This window comes from Haliotis rufescens, unplaced genomic scaffold, assembly GCF_023055435.1.
Source record: "Haliotis rufescens isolate VD_foot unplaced genomic scaffold, xgHalRufe1.0.p SCAF_30, whole genome shotgun sequence".
Taxonomy (NCBI): domain Eukaryota; kingdom Metazoa; phylum Mollusca; class Gastropoda; order Lepetellida; family Haliotidae; genus Haliotis; species Haliotis rufescens.
Window position 1 is genome coordinate 616,357 of NW_025964002.1, and position 15,184 is coordinate 631,540.

Consider the following 15,184-nt stretch of genomic DNA (forward strand, 5'->3'; position numbering starts at 1 on the left):
ACCACTTGAACCACTTGTAATGGTGATGTGACCAGGACGTGCCTGCTTCCGGAAACAGCCGCACGTATATCACACTCATTGGTATACCGCTGTGGGAGCGATAGATGACGTCATACGTGGGTTCAATAACCCGTCTTATACTCCGTGTAATACCCTCCTGATACCAGCCCAATATTGGTTAATTGATACCGGCCAGTAGTGGTTGACTGATACTTGTTTGTTGCTACCATCTCAATGCCGATTTACTGGTACTGGGGCATACAGGTTTTACTAATACCGTCCCAATACTTGTCTACTTTTACCGGCCCAATGCGAGAAAAGCAGAGTATTTGTAAACATAGAAACCTGTTATTGGTTTATACACAATATTATTTCAGAGTATTGAAATGACATTTCGAATGGGGCCAATGTATGCTAAACGATATCGCCCATGAATAGGACAGTATTGAAACAACAAAAGAACTGTACCAGCCAGTCATGGGACCAGTGTATGCCAAACGACATCGGTACACAACAAAAATATCTGAGCTATATGATATACAAGGTGGGCACTGGCCTAAATCAAGAGTACCAGTACAGGTGCGACCTCCCACTATACCAGTACTGGTGCGAGCTCCCACTATACCAGTACTGGTGCGACCTCCCACTATACCAGTACTGGTGCGAGCTCCCACTATACCAGTACTGGTGCGACCTCCCACTATACCAGTACTGGTGCGAGCTCCCACTATACCAATAATGGTGCGAGCCGCCACTATACCAGTACTGGTGCGACCTCCCACTATACCAGTACTGGTGCGAGCTCCCATTATACCAGTACTGGTGCGAGCTCCCACTATACCAGTACTGGCGCGAGCTCCCACTATACCAGTACCGGCGCCACCTCCCACTATACCAGTACTGGCGCGAGCTCCCACCATACCAGTACTCGTGCGAGCTCCCACTATACCAGTACGGGCGCGACCTCCCACTGTACCAGTAATGGTGCGAGCTCCCACTATACCAGTACTGGTGCGACCTCCCACTATACCAGTACTGGTGCGACCTCCCACTATACCAGTACTGGTGCGAGCTCCCACTATACCAGTACTGGTGCGAGCTCCCAATATACCAGTACGGGTGCGACCTCCCACTATTCCAGTACTGGTGCGAGCTCCCACTATACCAGTACAGTTGCGACCTCCCACTATACCAGTACGGGTGCGAGCCCCCACTATACCAGTACGGTTGCGAGCTCCCACTACACCAGTACGGTTGCGAGCTCCCACTATACCAGTACAGGTGCGACCTCCCACTATACCAGTACTGGTGCGACCTCCCACTATACCAGTACTGGTGCGAGCTCCCACTATACCAGTACTGGTGCGAGCCCCCACTATACCAGTACGGTTGCGAGCTCCCACTACACCAGTACGGTTGCGAGCTCCCACTATACCAGTACAGGTGCGAGCTCCCACTATACCAGTACGGGTGCGAGCTCCCACTATACCAGTACTGGTGCGAGCTCCCACTATACCAGTTAGACCTAACGTGTGTTTCCATCATGTTAGACCTAACGTGTGTTTCCATCATGTTAGACCTTCCGTGTGTTTCCATAATGTTAGACCTTCTGTGTGTTTCCATCATGTTAGACCTAACGTGTGTTTCCATCATGTTAGACCTTCTGTGTGTTCCCAACATTTAAGACCTTCTGTGTGTTTCCATCATGTTAGACCTTCTGTGTGTTTCCATCATGTTAGACCTTCTGTGTGTTTCCTTCATGTTAGACCTTCTGTGTGTTCCCAACATTTAAGACCTTCTGTGTGTTTCCATCATGTTAGACCTTCCGTGTGTTTCCTTCATGTTAGACCTTATGTTTGTTTTCATCATGTAAGACCTTCCGTGTGTTTCCATCATGTTAGACCTTCTGTGTGTTTCCATCATGTTAGACCTAACGTGTTTCCATCCTGTTAAACCTTCCGTGTGTGTTCCATCTTGTTAGACCTTCTGTGTGTTTCCATCATGTTAGACCTTCTGTGTGTTTCCACCATGTTCGACCTTCCGTGTGTGTTCCATCATGTTAGACCTTATGTGTGTTTCCATCATGTTAGACCTTATGTGTGTTTCGATCATGTTAAACTTTCCGTGTGTTTCCATCATGTTAGACCTTCCATCTGTTTCCATCATTTTAGGCCATCCGTGTGTTTCCATCATGTTAGACCTTATATGTGTTTCCATCAATTTAGACCTTCTGTGTGATTCCATCATTTTAGACCTAAGGTGTGTTTCCACCATGTTAGACCTTATGTGTGTTTCCATCATGTTAGACCTTCCGTGTGTTTCCATCAATTTAGACCTTCTGTGTGTTTCCATCATGTTAAACCTTATGTGTGTTTCCATCATGTTAGACCTTATGTGTGTTTCCATCACGTTAAACCTTATGTGTGTTTCCACCATGTTAGACCTTCCGTGTGTTTCCACCATGTTAGACCTTATGTGTGTTTCCATCATGTTAGACCTTATGTGTGTTTCTATCACGTTAAACCTTATGTGTGTTTCCACCATGTTAGACCTTCCGTGTGTTTCCACCATGTTAGACCTTATGTGTGTTTCCATCATGTTAGACCTTATGTGTGTTTCCATCACGTTAAACCTTATGTGTGTTTCCACCATGTTAGACCTTCCGTGTGTTTCCACCATGTTAGACCTTATGTGTGTTTCTATCATGTTAGACCTTATGTGTGTTTCCATCACGTTAAACCTTATGTGTGTTTCCATCATGTTAGACCTTCCGTGTGTTTCCACCATGTTAGACCTTATGTGTGTTTCCATCATGTTAGACCTTATGTGTGTTTCCATCATGTTAAACCTTATGTGTGTTTCCACCATGTTAGACCTTCCGTGTGTTTCCACCATGTTAGACCTTATGTGTGTTTCCATCATGTTAGACCTCATGTGTGTTTCCATCACGTTAAACCTTATGTGTGTTTCCATCATGTTAGACCTTCCGTGTGTTTCCACCATGTTAGACCTTATGTGTGTTTCTATCATGTTAGACCTTATGTGTGTTTCCATCACGTTAAACCTTATGTGTGTTTCCATCATGTTAGACCTTCCGTGTGTTTCCACCATGTTAGACCTTATGTGTGTTTCCATCATGTTAGACCTTATGTGTGTTTCCATCACGTTAAACCTTATGTGTGTTTCCATCATGTTAGACCTTCCGTGTGTTTCCACCATGTTAGACCTTATGTGTGTTTCTATCATGTTAGACCTTCTGAAATCATGAAACATATATATAGAATACTAAACGAGCTCCCGTGTAATACCAATTTTATGGAACGAGTGAAAACTTCTGGTATCTGGCTAGCGAAAGCGTGTCAGATACCACAACTATTCACGAGTTTCATAAAATTTGTTTTACACGGCAGCGAGTTTAGTATTTAATTTATTACTTGCCATTTATAACGTTTTCAGAATTTTACTGTTGAATGTGAATAAGCTGACACCTACACGATCCACGGCATAATCCAAAATGATCTCTTCACGGGCAAGTAATAAACAAAAAAGTGGCAGGCCTATTATGCATAGGCAACTTGGACAACCAAGTATTGTTTACACTGCAAACTATGGCCAAGAAACATATATGCTTATTTGCCCCACCATGTCATTCACAATAATCCTACCAAGTCTTGTTTACATTATATGCCTGAACCATGAAACACATATGCCCACTTGGCCTACCAAGTTTTTTTGTTTATACTACAGACTATGGCCAAGCAACACACATGCCTATCTGCCCTACCTTGTTTTGTTTAACATTATAGACTGAACCATAAAATGTATATGCGCAATGGGCTAACCATGTTCTGTCTATAATCATCAACTATCGCAGTGAAACACATTTGCATATTTGCCCTGCCATGTTTAATTTTCATTATTGATCAGCCGTGAAATAGCTGGAATATTGCTAAACACGGCGTAAAAACATACTCATGAATATCCTGATGTACGCGTTATTGCAATATGAAGTGTGTTATGAAATAATAAGATGTATGGAAACATGTAATATTATGTGTACATCACACTGCATCCACAGTGTTAAAGTCATTTATTGATATACGATCTGTTACCACACTAGTATATCCATGTTTCAATGCACTAAGCACATGCTGAAGTAAATTAAACAGAAATATTATAAATGTGTAACCTCCCATAAGTAATAGCCACCTCAAAAATAAACACATCAATCCACACATCAAAATAGTGTAAACACAACACGCCTCCATAAAACATAGTCATCCATACACAACAAATGCATAAATCAAAATTGAATAAATGCTCTTCAGCTCACAACAGTAAATTGATTTCCATACATCATTACAAACTGTACATATAACATAAAAACAACATACACAGGACCTTCTGTGTGTTTCCATCATGTTAGACCTAAGGTGTGTTTCCATCATGTTAGACCTTCCGTGTGTTTCCATCATGTTAGACCTAAGGTGTGTTTCCATCATGTTAGACCTTCCGTGTGTTTCCATCATGTTAGACCTTCCGTGTGTTTCCATCAGGTTAGACCTTCAGTGTGTTTCCATCATGTTAGACCTAACGTGTGTTTCCATCATGTTAGACCTTCTGTGTGTTTCCATCATGTTAGACCTTCTGTGTGTTTCCATCATGTTAGACCTTCCGTGTGTTTCCATCATGTTATACTTCCCGTGTGTTTCCATCATGTTAGACCTGACGTGTATTTCCATCATGTTAGACCTTCTGTGTGTTTCCATCATGTAAGACCTTCCGTGTGTTTCTATCATGTTAGACCTTCCGTGTGTTTCCATCAGGTTAGACCTTCAGTGTGTTTCCATCATGTTAGACCTAACGTGTGTTTCCATCATGTTAGACCTTCTGTGTGTTTCCATCATGTTAGACCTTCCGTGTGTTTCCATCATGTTAGACCTTCCGTGTGTTTCTATCATGTTATACTTCCCGTGTGTTTCCATCATGTTAGACCTGACGTGTATTTCCATCATGTTAGACCTTCTGTGTGTTTCCATCATGTAAGACCTTCCGTGTGTTTCTATCATGTTAGACCTTCTGTAAGTGATAAACGCCTGATACCCGAGTTTCGTCTCCAGATCAGTAAGTCGTGTGTACATTGTACAAGTTTCAGGTCTCCAGATCAGTAAGTCGTGTGTACATTGTACAAGTTTCAGGTCTCCAGATCAGTAAGTTGTGTGTACATTGTACAAGCTTCAGGTCTCCAGATCAGTAAGTTGTGTGTACATTGTACAAGTTTTAGGTCTCCAGATCAGTAAGTTGTGTGTACATTGTACAAGTTTCAGGTCTCCAGATCAGTAAGTCGTGTGTACATTGTACAAGTTTCAGGTCTCCAGATCAGTAAGTTGTGTGTACATTGTACAAGCTTCAGGTCTCCAGATCAGTAAGTTGTGTGTACATTGTACAAGTTTTAGGTCTCCAGATCAGTAAGTTCTGTGTACATTGTACAAGTTTCAGGTCTCCAGATCAGTAAGTTGTGTGTATATTGTACAAGTTTCAGGTCTCCAGATCAGTAAGTTCTGTGTACATTGTACAAGCTTCAGGTCTCCAGATCAGTAAGTTGTGTGTATATTGTACAAGTTTCAGGTCTCCAGATCAGTAAGTTGTGTGTATATTGTACAAGTTTCAGGTCTCCAGATCAGTAAGTTCTGTGTACATTGTACAAGTTTCAGGTTTCCAGATCAATAAATCGTGTGTACATTGTACAAGTTTCAGGTCTCCAGATCAGTAAGTTGTGTGTACATTGTACAAGTTTCAGGTTTCCAGATCCAGCGGGGTTAAACATCCCTTTGAACAGTATTTCGAACTGCGCACCTCAAACGACTGAGCCACCCGTGCTCCACACTGGACGATGCAGTGGATGAAGTAACCACCGGGTGATGAAGGAGGTCTGATTTTCTAGCCTCGTTTGAAACAAAGCATGGAAAGTACAAACATATAATGAACGTCCATATGGCTTTAAGGGCAAGTTCATTCAGCAATGAGGGGCACAGGTGGCCCAGTCGCTTAGGCGGCGCAATTCACTGTGCAGAGTTGCGTCCCTTGAGAATGCCAGAAACCAGTTATTGTGGGTTCAAACCCTGGTTGCGCCGATTTGGTTTCTAAGTTTCTCAGCATCATACCCGTGGTTGTGGGTTTCACCCAAGTGGTAAACGTCTGAGACCTACATCACCTCGTGATTTCCTCCCACATTAAACTGACACGCCGTGATATAACCAGAACACCAGCCGAGGCAAACTGTGAGCTCTGGTGCTGCTGGGGGCCTCTGTGTGTGTGTGTGTGTGGAGTGGTGTGTGTAAGTGTGTGTGTGTGTGTGTGTGGCGTGGTGTGTGTGTGTGGGTGGGGGGGGGGGGGGGGGGGGGGGTGTTTGTAAGTGTGTGTGGCGTGGTGTGTGTGTGGGGGTGGGGGGTGTTTGTAAGTGTGTGTGTGGTGTGTGTGTGTGTGTAAGTGTGTGTGTAAGTGTGTGACGCCCCAAGCGACATGCCACCTATCTTGCATGTTAAGTCTCAGCTTCTTTATAGATAGACCTGTGAAGATCCGGGGTAGAATAGGTCTTCAGCAACCCATGCTTGCCGTAAAAGGCGACTATGCTTGTCGTAACAGGCGACTAACGGGATTGGGTGGTCAGGCTCGCTGACTTGGTTGAAGCGTGTCATGATCCCAATTGCGTGGATCGACGCTCATGATAACAATCACTGGATTGTCTGGTCCAGACTCGATTATTTACAGACCGCCGTCATATAGCTAGAATAATGCTGAGTGTTGCGTAAATCAACCAACCAACCAACTTTATAAATAGATAAGCATGAATGTCAATAAGATAAACTCTGTGTAAATCACGGCCACTCCAATGTTAACGGTCACTCTGTTAATTTCATCACTAGCATTTATAAACTGTACAGGCATGTGAGCGGCAGAGAGACATGGGGAGTGGCAGTCGATACACGTGACCCGAGCGAAGTTTCCAGGCTACACGCACTCGGATTCCCATACTGTGGCGGGCGTCATGTTCTAATTATAGCAGACATGTGAGCCAACTGCATTATGGGTATGAACCATTTGGCGACGAAACGTGAAGTGTGTGTGACGTCACTAACATCTATTTAGCCGCCATATTGGGCTTCACATTTAGAGTCTTGCACACGACCCACAAAAACGAAGATTTGTGGACTTTCAACCGGGACATTTAAGCGTGAATTGTTCTTACATGAGTGAAGTTGGGTGTTAATACACTTTCCCGTAGTTGGCAACTCCGCTAGAAGTGAAGTGTACATCGTAATTTGCCTGTCTGAGCCCGCAGTCTGTCTACAGAACAAAGAGAGGCCACTTTATGCATTTCAAGTTCGTGTACCATCGTCGTTCAACTTGGAAAGTGAAAATGTGTGTCATGCACAGATTTTGTGTCGTCTGCTACTGTCTGTGTCTGCTATGTTCCCAATGCAGATCGGATGAGGATGCCAGCAGGAATCACTTGTCTAATTCCACGCAGACGGGAGCTTCGAAACCACGTGACCAACACGTGAAAAACGTGAGTCGCCATCATATACACAAACATGACAACATTGAAACCTATGGAAATAACTCCTTACGAGAGGGTTTGTATTTTGCGAGAAAAGTATTCCAAAAGTTTGGAAAAGAGGATGAACTCACAATTGTAAGTTTCAAAAAACTTCTTGATGATTTGGAAATATTTTCATCAGAACAAAACAATTCCCATGTTCACCATGATCATATCAATAACAATGAGAATCATAATCATAATGACGTCCAACACAGTAGTGAACCAAAGACAGAACACAATCATGATATAGAAAATCACAAACACGATGAAGATGCAGATAAAACTGCAGTGGATGGTCACGAGCATGTGGATCATTCCGGTATTTTTCCAGATGGACCAACCACCAATAAAACAGTGCCACATGAAAGTGAGAGACGTGATGATATTCAAGGGGAAATGGTGAAAAGAGATGTGACGGCCCATCATGAGGGGGATCACACGGACTGTCTAGATTCAAGAAAGCTGCTAGATATTTATCATTTAGCAAATAAGAAAAGTTTGACTTTGGAGCAGTTCCTCCATATCTCCCCTGCCGTGATCTATCAGCTGGACAACCCTGGTTGCCGGACCGCTGGCCACCGGGCCACTGGCCACCCTGCACACACCATGGAGGTGATCGGCTTCACCGAGATTCCTGCTGCAGTGTGGGGGTACAGCACCCTGGCCGTGGTCATCATCAGTCTGGTTGGCCTCCTTGGTGTGGCCGTCATCCCAATCATGCAGAAAGTCTTTTATAACCATATGTTGCAGTTCCTCATAGCGCTGGCCGTTGGTACCTTGACTGGGGATGCGTTGTTGCATCTTCTTCCTCATGCAATTATTGGACACCGTCTGCATAACCATGACAACCACGGTGCTGAAGAAAATGGTTTGAACAGTGAGGATATGCATAAGACCGCAGTATTTAAGGGATTGTGTGGTCTTGCAGGGATGTTTTTCTTTTTTGTGATGGAAAGGATCTTGACAATAGTCACTAACATTAAAAGGAAACGAAAGCTAAACACCAGAAGGACTTTGTCTGCCAAACAAAAAACAGTCTGTAAGGATGATAGGAGCCACATTGCCAAAAAACTTTCTGCCTATGATGAACCAGATTATCAGTCATGTGAAGAAATGGTCATGGTTGTTCATCCAAACAAGTCCCTGAAGGGCTTTGCTGATGAAACCCATCATAAAGTATTTCATACCAACCATGACAGTTGTCGACCCAAAGAAGACGAACACTCCCATTCCAATCCCAAGAGTGCTGAAGAAGAGGGCATGCTGTCATCTCTCCCACATTCCCACAGCGGCCATTCACACCACGGACATTGTGAAATGTTGAGCAACTCTGTGGCGTCCATTGCCTGGATGGTCATCCTTGGGGACGGCATCCACAACTTCAGTGACGGCCTGGCTATCGGAGCTGCCTTCGCTAACAGCATCACTGGTGGCTTCAGCACTGCCGTCGCTGTCTTTTGTCATGAACTTCCACACGAGATCGGGGACTTCGCCGTGTTGTTGAGGGCGGGCATGTCAGTCAAGCAGGCTGTGGTCTATAACTGTGTCTCCTCCCTGCTCTGTTTTGTTGGTATGCTCATCGGTGTTGCCATTGGCAACATTCATGAAGCTTCAGAATGGATTTTCGCATGTGTTGCAGGAATGTTCATATATATTGCTACCGTGGACATGTTGCCGGAAATGACATCCGTGGACACGAAGCAAGGGGAGCACCCGTTCTGTCATCTCTTCCTGCAGTGCTTCGGGATGCTTCTCGGGGCAGGAATAATGCTCCTCATCGCCTTCTACGAAGATGACCTGCTCACTGTTCTGGGTGGCTAGGCAAGATTGAACTTTGTGATGGGTTCCAAATGCAATGATTTGATCATGTTGTCCAGTGCAACGATAGGCAAAGAATTTGTTATACCTGTTCTATAAAAAGAAACTGCAGCTTAGTTTCGGCGAAAAATGATAATTTTCATTTATTTGATTAGAATGATAGCAATGTTCTCATTAGCTGAAGTAAGAGGTGTTTTGTGTCTTTGTAGTATGAATCACGGTTCCTCTGTTCTGTCTGTTCTTGCTGTGTACTGGGGAATCCTGACTTTGGGTTCCTGAAACTGCCATGGTAATGACCATGTCACGGTCAACACAAGCTACTCAATCCTTGGCCCATCTGGTCCACAGCATCATAAAATTATTTTTGTTTAACAGAAATGTATAAAAAAAATATTGCTGCAAATGCAGAAATTCACTTATGACTTGTACCAAATGCCTGTGTGGTACAGTGGAATCTTCTTCAATTTGAACTTGGGAACTCAGCACACTATGTTCCACAGGACTTCAAGTTGTTGATGTTGCAGTTTATTCCATGGTTTAAACCAGCTGAGCTACTGAATAGAGCTTCAGACAGCAAGGACGTATTGATGATGGTTGAAACTGATGTTATAATTAAAACTGGTTCTGAATGTCTGATACCTGCATGTCAAAATTAAAATTTACAGGAATGTGATCAAATTGGTAATGTAGGACTTAGATAAGTTGAAGTATTCTTTCAGGTTCAGTTGTTGGTAATAGACAATAGGATTATATTCCCAAACTGTTTATTCTGTGGAGTCAAATATTGTAATTGTCTTCAGCTCCGGCAATAATTGTACATCTGTTACAAGAGAAATTGCCATCCTCATTGGCCGCTGTGTATGTCATCTGATTATTACCCGCATTTCAGGTTTTTAAGCCTCATATTAACTATGGTTGACCAGATCATCTCCAATAATACTGTGGGCTGTGCCTGATGTAAACTATTTAAAACAAATTGTTTAATGGAATCAGCTGAACCTGATATTGAAAAGTGAAAGATTAGATCTGAAAAAAAAATCAAAGAAAAACTAATGTAAAAATCTGCAAACTAAAAGATACAAAGTCTGGCCTTAGCAGAAAAGTAGCACTTTAGTGTCAGCCTCAGGTTTACGCCAGAGCAGACCCTTGGTACATTAGATAGTGCAAGAGAATGAAAGAAGAGAATTGTGCAGTGTGTGTGTGACTGGTTATGTATTAGATATATAAGAGAATGAAAGAAGAGAATTGTGCAGTGTGTGTGTGACTGGTTATGTATTAGATATATAAGAGAATGAAAGAAGAGAAATGTGCAGTGTGTGTGACTGGTTATGTATTAGATATATAAGAGAATGAAAGAAGAGAAATGTGCAGTGTGTGTGTGACTGGTTAAGTATTTGATATATTAGAGAATGAAAGAAGAAATATGCAGTGTGTGTGTGACTGGTTAAGTATTAGATATATAAGAGAATGAAAGAAGAAATGTGCAGTGTGTGTGTGACTGGTTATGTATTAGATATATAAGAGGAAAGGTGTTGAGCTGTTCGCTGCTAAATTACACGTGGCGAAGGAGCCTGTGAATCAGCAGTATTTTCATGAACCTGAATATCAGGTACATGTTATTGGACAGCAATTCTTGTCTTCTAGTTTTATTGTTTCATGTACATATATGCAATGTCTCCACACCCTTGTCTGTCTGTCTGTCAGCTCATTTCGGTCCTGTGTTTTTTTAAAATAATCAGAATTGGGGATAAAACATCCAGTCAGTCTAGATTAGTACTAGTCTTGGACTAATGGGCTAGTGGGCGTCTCTAGCCTTGAGTTTGGGTTACTGAGATTTGCCTCAGTGTTCACAGTGGTTCATATTTGGCCCAGGTCCACAGGAAACGTTAGCAATAATCTCAAATTGGAATAAAATACTTCCCATTTCAGGTATCAGATTTGTAACTGATGTTTTAGATGCACATTAGACTTGTATTTCCCTGCAAACAGAATCCATGCGGATGAGAAGGTTTACTGCCTTGTTTCACATTTCTCTATTGAGTGCATCATTGAGAATTTATATGTGAATTTAATGATTTTCCAAAATATGGACAGAATAATGATTCTTTATTCACACATGATCTTTCAGGTCAGTTTCAGTCCAGCTCAGTCTATCTACAGCCATATTGTCCATCTCTAGATGTGTCATGCTGACTGACGTTCATCTGTCCTAGCCATTAACATTTACAATTTATCGGAAATCACAATGTTGAGGAATGTCAAACTTTGCAAGCTTTAACATCTGCTCAGCAGCCATATTGAAACTTATGTATTTTCTCCTTATTCATGCTGCCATTTTGGTGTGCATCATTGTGAAATTTGATGTGCAGTCAATTTGTGATATGTTCAGAACTAGAATATGTTTTTTGGCATATTGATTCTTCTGCCTGCTGTTGCCCTGGACTCTCACACAGCTGTTTACCTTGGCTGACTGCATGTTTCTCTTCTCTAAGCAATGGTGTAAGAATGGATCTAATTGTGGTAAAAACATTAAACATGGCTGCTACTTCATATTGTTATTTTTGCCCATGATTATGCAATGTTTCTTGTGTATTGTGCTCGGTCCAACCTGACTTGGGCACTCTTCTCAGTTTTCATAAATCGATATATATTGACCTTGTATCCAGTGAAAACATCTGTTGAAAACAACCATATCCTGGACACCTTCATGTACAGGACACCTCCATGTACAGGACATCTCCATGTACAGGACACCACCATGTACAGGACACCACCATGTACAGGACACCTCCCATGTACAGGACACCTCCCATGTACAGGACACCACCATGTACAGGACACCTCCATGTACAGAACACCACCATGTACAGGACACCTCCATGTACTGGACACCTCCATGTACAGGACACCACCATGTACAGGACACCACCATGTACAGGACACCTCCATGTACAGGACACCTCCATGTACAGGACAATCCCCTGTACAGGACACCTCCATGTACTGGACACCTCCATGTACAGGACACCTCCATGTACAGGACTCCACCATGTACAGGACACTCCCCTGTACAGGACACTCCCCTGTACAGGACACCTCCATGTACAGGACACCTCCATGTACAGGACACCTCCACCTAAAGGACACCACCTTGTACAGGACACCTCCATGTACTGGACACCTCCATGTACAGGACACCTCCATGTACAGGACACTCCCCTGTACAGGACACCACCATGTACAGGACACCTCCATGTACTGGACACCTCCATGTACAGGACACCTCCATGTACAGGACACTCCCCTGTACAGGACACCTCCATGTACAGGACACCTCCATGTACAGGACAATCCCCTGTACTGGACACCTCCATGTACAGGACACCTCCATGTACTGGACACCTCCATGTACAGGACACCTCCATGTACAGGACACCACCATGTACAGGACACCACCATGTACAGGACACTCCCCTGTACAGGACACCACCATGTACAGGACACTCCCCTGTACAGGACACCTCCATGTACAGGACACCTCCATGTACAGGACACCTCCATGTACAGGACACCACCTTGTACAGGACACCTCCATGTACTGGACACCTCCATGTACAGGACACCTCCATGTACAGGACACTCCCCTGTACAGGACACCTCCATGTACAGGACACCACCATGTACAGGACACCTCCATGTACAGGACACCACCATGTACAGGACACCACCATGTACAGGACACAACCATGTACAGGACACCTCCATGTACAGGACAATCCCCTGTACAGGACACCTCCATGTACAGGACACCTCCATGTACAGGACACCACCATGTACAGGACACCACCATGTACAGGACACTCCCCTGTACAGGACACCACCATGTACAGGAGACTCCCCTGTACAGGACACAACCATGTACAGGACACCTCCATGTACTGGACACCTCCATGTACAGGACACCTCCATGTACAGGACACTCCCCTGGACAGGACACCTCCATGTACAGGACACCACCATGTACATGACACCACCATGTACAGGACACCTCCATGTACAGGACAATCCCCTGTACAGGACACCTCCATGTACAGGACACCACCATGTACATGACACCACCATGTACAGGACACCTCCATGTACAGGACAATCCCCTGTACAGGACACCTCCATGTACAGGACACCTCCATGTACAGGACACCACCATGTACAGGACACCACCATGTACAGGACACTCCCCTGTACAGGACACCACCATGTACAGGACACCTCCCCTGTACAGGACACCACCATGTCCTGGACACCTCCACCTACAGGACACCTCCATGTACAGGACACCTCCATGTACAGGACACCTCCGTGTACAGGACACCACCATGTACAGGACACCACCATGTACAGGACACCTCCGTGTACAGGACACCACCATGTACAGGACACCTCCGTGTACAGGACACCACCATGTACAGGACACCTCCGTGTACAGGACACCACCATGTACAGGACACCTCCGTGTACAGGACACCACCATGTACAGGACACCACCATGTACAGGACACCTCCGTGTACAGGACACCACCATGTACAGGACACCACCATGTACAGGACACCTCCGTGTACAGGACACCACCATGTACAGGACACCTCCATGTACAGGACATCACCATGTACTGGACACCTCCCATGTACAGGACACCTCCATATACTGGACAAACCCGTGTACAGGACAACACTATGTCCTGGACACCTCCACCTACAGGACACCTCCATGTACAGGACACTCCCCTGTACAGGACACCACCATGTACAGGACACCTCCGTGTACAGGACACCACCATGTACAGGACACCTCCATGTACAGGACATCACCATGTACTGGACACCTCCCATGTACAGGACACCTCCATATACTGGACACCTCCATGTACAGGACACCTCCATGTACAGGACACCTCCATGTATGTTTGTATTGCTTCTTTATTTATTTGGATGTCAGTCGATTTATAGGCTTGAAAAGAATGAAAATTAGTGCATTGATTCTGCAATTTTCCTGAAAACTGGATGCTACATTTTCTGTGAATTCCCCTGGGACTGACCATGTACCGGACACTGGAGGGATGGTGGGGGGAGGAGAGTTTGTCCATGTTATTGTGACCATCGTTTCATCTTCACTGTCCCCAGGCAAGCCTTTGTTCCTGACTGCCAGGTGGATCTGAACATGTGATGAAGTCCTTTGTGGTAAGGCCTGGGCATGGTCAGGAGGTAGTGTTCGTGATGACAGTCATCATCTTCCTGAGGCAAGGGAGTTAACCAACTATAAGTCCAGTTTCCACCCTTGCCAAACTAGCCTGGAATTCTGGAGTTACATTTTTACTGGAGTAACGAGTCTATGCTGAGTCCAGTTGAAATCACGTAACAAACTAGACATCCTGTTCGTAAACAACATGGATTTCAACGTGCTGATTTCAATCGACTGCAGGATTTGCAAAGCATGTGTACAGCCAGCTGGGCACAGACATATATTTTGCAACTCTTTTCATGTTTTTAATCAACCCGTGAAGATCCGGGATAGAATAGGTCTTCAACAACCCATGCTTGTCGTAAAAGGCAACTATGCTTGTCGTAAGAGGCAGCTAACGGGATCGGGTAGTCAGGCTTGCTGACTTGGTTGATACTTGTCATTGTATCATAATTGCGTGGATCGAGGCTCATGATGTCGATCACTCGATTGTCTGGTCCAGACTCAATTATTTACAGACCGCC

The 15,184-nt window shown here is 44.3% G+C and overlaps 3 protein-coding genes across 3 annotated transcripts; all 3 read left to right on the plus strand.

The window, feature by feature from the left end:
- Positions 1 to 477: 477 nt before the first annotated feature.
- On the plus strand, positions 478 to 2,198 carry LOC124119261 (protein app1-like). The gene is made up of 2 exons (XM_048403980.1): positions 478 to 1,518; positions 2,172 to 2,198. The coding sequence occupies exons 1-2, from the start codon at positions 478 to 480 to the stop codon at positions 2,196 to 2,198; spliced, it is 1,068 nt and encodes a 355-aa protein (XP_048259937.1).
- Positions 2,199 to 7,124: 4,926 nt separating this feature from the next.
- Positions 7,125 to 11,969, plus strand: LOC124152200 (zinc transporter ZIP10-like). Its single transcript, XM_046525040.2, has one exon. The coding sequence runs from the start codon at positions 7,373 to 7,375 to the stop codon at positions 9,422 to 9,424; it is 2,052 nt and encodes a 683-aa protein (XP_046380996.1). The 5' UTR covers positions 7,125 to 7,372; the 3' UTR covers positions 9,425 to 11,969.
- A 227-nt stretch (positions 11,970 to 12,196) lies between these two features.
- Positions 12,197 to 13,534, plus strand: LOC125384502 (extensin-1-like). The gene has a single exon (XM_048403981.1). The coding sequence runs from the start codon at positions 12,197 to 12,199 to the stop codon at positions 13,532 to 13,534; it is 1,338 nt and encodes a 445-aa protein (XP_048259938.1).
- Positions 13,535 to 15,184: the final 1,650 nt, after the last annotated feature.